Consider the following 3,388-nt stretch of genomic DNA (forward strand, 5'->3'; position numbering starts at 1 on the left):
TATGGGAATTAAAGCTATATTTTGTAGTCATATATTGACAAAATGATACTTATAAAATACAAAATAAAATTTTAAATAAGGAGCAACACTGAATAGGAGTGCACAATAAAAATGGATTTTCTGAACAAGAAGGAATTAATGCATTTATATTAATTGCATGTTCACTTTCTTACCCTAAAATGAGCCTTGCTTTGCCTCCCACGCTTTAATTTTTTTTTAAAGAAAAATTAGTATTTTTGTACAACACCCACTTGGACAAAACAGTGTACCACTAAAGGCTTTTGATTCTGCAGCATGCATCTTCTGCACACCATGTCTTACTAATTCTTGAGTGTTTAATCTCCCGTAATTACAAAGATTTGCTTAGGTTAATAAAAATAATCCGTCTCAATTCAGACCCCCTACCTCGACCTCCCCTGTGCCTCCTCTACCCCTTTCTGTGAGGGATAAATTCACGGTCATATAAATAGTCACCTTCACAGCCCCAAAACACAGGTCTTTGCTTCTTGAGCAAAGGGCTGTTGGACAGTGGAACAGCTTTGACCTTCGCGAGACAGTTGATTACTCTTAAAATTTGTTGACCCGATGTCTCTATTCAGACTCGCTGGCTGACGTCACTTCCACGGTTTGAGACGGTGTCACTTGTGAGCGCATCAAGGTTAACAACAGTTGAGAGGCTCATCTTTATCTGTGATCTTGGCAGGACTTTGGCAGAAGAATCAAGAGGCATCACGACGCCCGGCTTATGAAGGGTCCAGAAATTAGAAAAAAGTGATGCTGTAAATATCTGACACAAAGAAAAGCCGAGACGATTCTTCTAAGGGAGATTCCTATTTTCAACAATTCATCATCTACTTCTATATAAACGACCACTTTGGACAGAATAAAACCTTTGTAATGAGCGTGAGCGATCCAAACGCAGAGATGACAAAGGAAGACACGAACAGCCGCACCATTGGCAGAGAAAGGCTGGGACTGAGCTTCACTATCGACTACCTTCTGTTCAATAAAGGAGTCAAAGGTTCTAAAGAAGAAGCGACAGGAAGTCGTACAGCCGAGCAGACAGTGAGCAGCGTGCTAAATCATCAGAATCCGAAGAGCAAAGAGGTGGAGATTCATTCTGAGAAGCAGGAGACTTGGCTGCAGAGGTCAGGAAACGGAGCAAGAAAAGGCGAAGGAGAGGAGGGGGATGAAGACCAAGCAGATAAGAAGGGGGAGGATTTGACCACTACCATGTCCACCTGCAGCAGCCTTGAAAAGTCCGCCGATAAACCCAACCAGTCATACATCGCCCTCATCTCCAAGGCAATCCTGGCTTCAGACCAGAAGAAACTGCTGCTGTGTGACATCTACCAGTGGATCATGGACCACTACCCCTACTTCAAGAGTAAGGTACGAGCACGTCCGTTGCGACGAAACAACAGTTGTTGGGTTACAATGTCGAGTGAAAGCTGGGACACGTTCTTGGCATCGTTTCCAAACATTCTGTATCATCCCGTTGATGTTGTGAACAGTGGTTATAAAGAACACCGCAACAAAACGTAAAAAAGCTGAATCGCTCTAGGTCTTCCACAGGACACGCAAAGGTGTTGCGAAATCCCGTGGCAGCCATTTTGTAAATGCGACCTACTTGGTGTAGGTAATCTGTCTGAGGGGTTAGACAATCAGGCGCTTGCAGGGACACTAGATGATCTTATTGTTGCCGAACTGGCAAATAACGTAATCCTGTTGCTAGGTTGCAAACCAACATTGCCGTCCCCAGGTGCAACAACAGATTGGACAAAGTCTAATGGATTAATGTTGATCACTGCAGTGACGTGCTAAAAAGGTAACTCAGGGCATTGTGTCTTAGAGCGATCATATACTTTCTTGACACGCCATCGCTCATCCTGCCAACGGCGGAACAAGGTGACATCCCGAGCAGGATCAGTGATGTTAAACAATCACCTATGTTACTTTTCAATTAAGGACACCCGTTAAGTAACGTTTGCTTAGTGCTAGGTTTTAACCACAATGCTGTGCTTCTTCTCTGGTACAGGATAAAAACTGGAGGAACAGCGTGCGTCACAACTTGTCCCTGAACGACTGCTTCATTAAAGCAGGTCGGAGCGACAATGGGAAAGGCCACTTCTGGGCGATTCACCCTTCAAACTACCAAGACTTTTCTAACGGGGACTACCATTGCCGAAGGGCACGGCGAAGGGTACGAAGGACAGGGGGGCAGCTAACCCTCACCCCCTTGAGCTCCCCTTACCACACGACCCTTCCCAGACCCAATAGAGCAGCCTGCTGGTGTTGTCCTCAAGTCCAAACACTCCCTCTGTCCTGCATGGCTCCGGGACTCTACTGGTCACCATGGTCAAACATGCACCCATCAGTGGGGCTTCAGTCTTTCCTGCACGCCTCTGCACCCTGAAGGAGGATTATATTTGATCTTTGTTTATCAATCAATGTGTCGTTAGATGATGCTACATTTAATGGGGACCACATTGAACAATACTGCATTTTGCAAACTAAACACAGCTATTTTAGGACATTTAAAGACTTTGACTTTGTCTATAAATCAGGGCTACTCTACTTGCATTTGTATTTTCATTTGTAAGCACAATATAAACACATCATTGTTATAAAATGCTAATAAACTATATTCACTATTCAATTCTATAAATTGCACTTCAGTTTTTTGTGCGTGAGCAAGTGTGTGTATGTGTGTGTGTTTGCCCATTCATGCAGATAGGACTAAAAGTGAGCCCATTGCTGGAAGACCACCTGGTGTTAGATGCTAATTACTCAAAGCTGTAAGGATGCAAAATCTTCTGCTTTAAGAGACGAAAATCTGGCTTTCCAAAGCCGACTGCTGAGGATATGAGGCCAGATAATCTGGCCAATCCCAAATAGTTTCAAGAAATGAGAAGCTTATCACACTGCATAATCTATAACTGCTGCTTCAGATATAGGGGGACCGCGGGGGGCCGTCGATAAAGGAGGCAGAGGAAAGGGAAGGAGGCATGGAGACAGGGAGGATGCTCCTCGACCGGGGAGATGTGCTGTGGGGGGGCGGGGGCAGTTATGCACCCTGTTCATTGGAAAAATCAGGCCTAACATAATAATCAGCACATGCATGTCTCAATCTCATCATGTTTGATTTTGATTTTTTAACAATGGATTTTTGTCATTGTGGAACGTCAAAAAGTACCAACCGACAGTTTGATTAAAGTGGACAAAAAAAATATTCCCACAATAAATAAATATTGCATTTCTACATGTCTGGCTCTCACATCAATAGTGAAATTCCTCTCTGACTTGCAAAGGTTGGCATTTACATCCACCGTCCTCCAGCCTGGGAGGATTAGGTCACGCATTGACTTTTCTGAAATTTGTTTGTCTC

General features: G+C 43.9%; 1 protein-coding gene across 1 annotated transcript; it reads left to right on the forward strand.

The window, feature by feature from the left end:
- The first annotated feature begins 500 nt into the window (after nucleotides 1-500).
- Nucleotides 501-2,649, forward strand: foxq2 (forkhead box Q2). The gene is made up of 2 exons (XM_003974055.2): nucleotides 501-1,392; nucleotides 2,039-2,649. The coding sequence occupies exons 1-2, from the start codon at nucleotides 898-900 to the stop codon at nucleotides 2,414-2,416; spliced, it is 873 nt and encodes a 290-aa protein (XP_003974104.2). The 5' UTR covers nucleotides 501-897; the 3' UTR covers nucleotides 2,417-2,649.
- The last annotated feature ends 739 nt before the right edge of the window (nucleotides 2,650-3,388 follow it).

Source organism: Takifugu rubripes, chromosome 20 (genome assembly GCF_901000725.2).
Source record: "Takifugu rubripes chromosome 20, fTakRub1.2, whole genome shotgun sequence".
Classification (NCBI taxonomy): domain Eukaryota; kingdom Metazoa; phylum Chordata; class Actinopteri; order Tetraodontiformes; family Tetraodontidae; genus Takifugu; species Takifugu rubripes.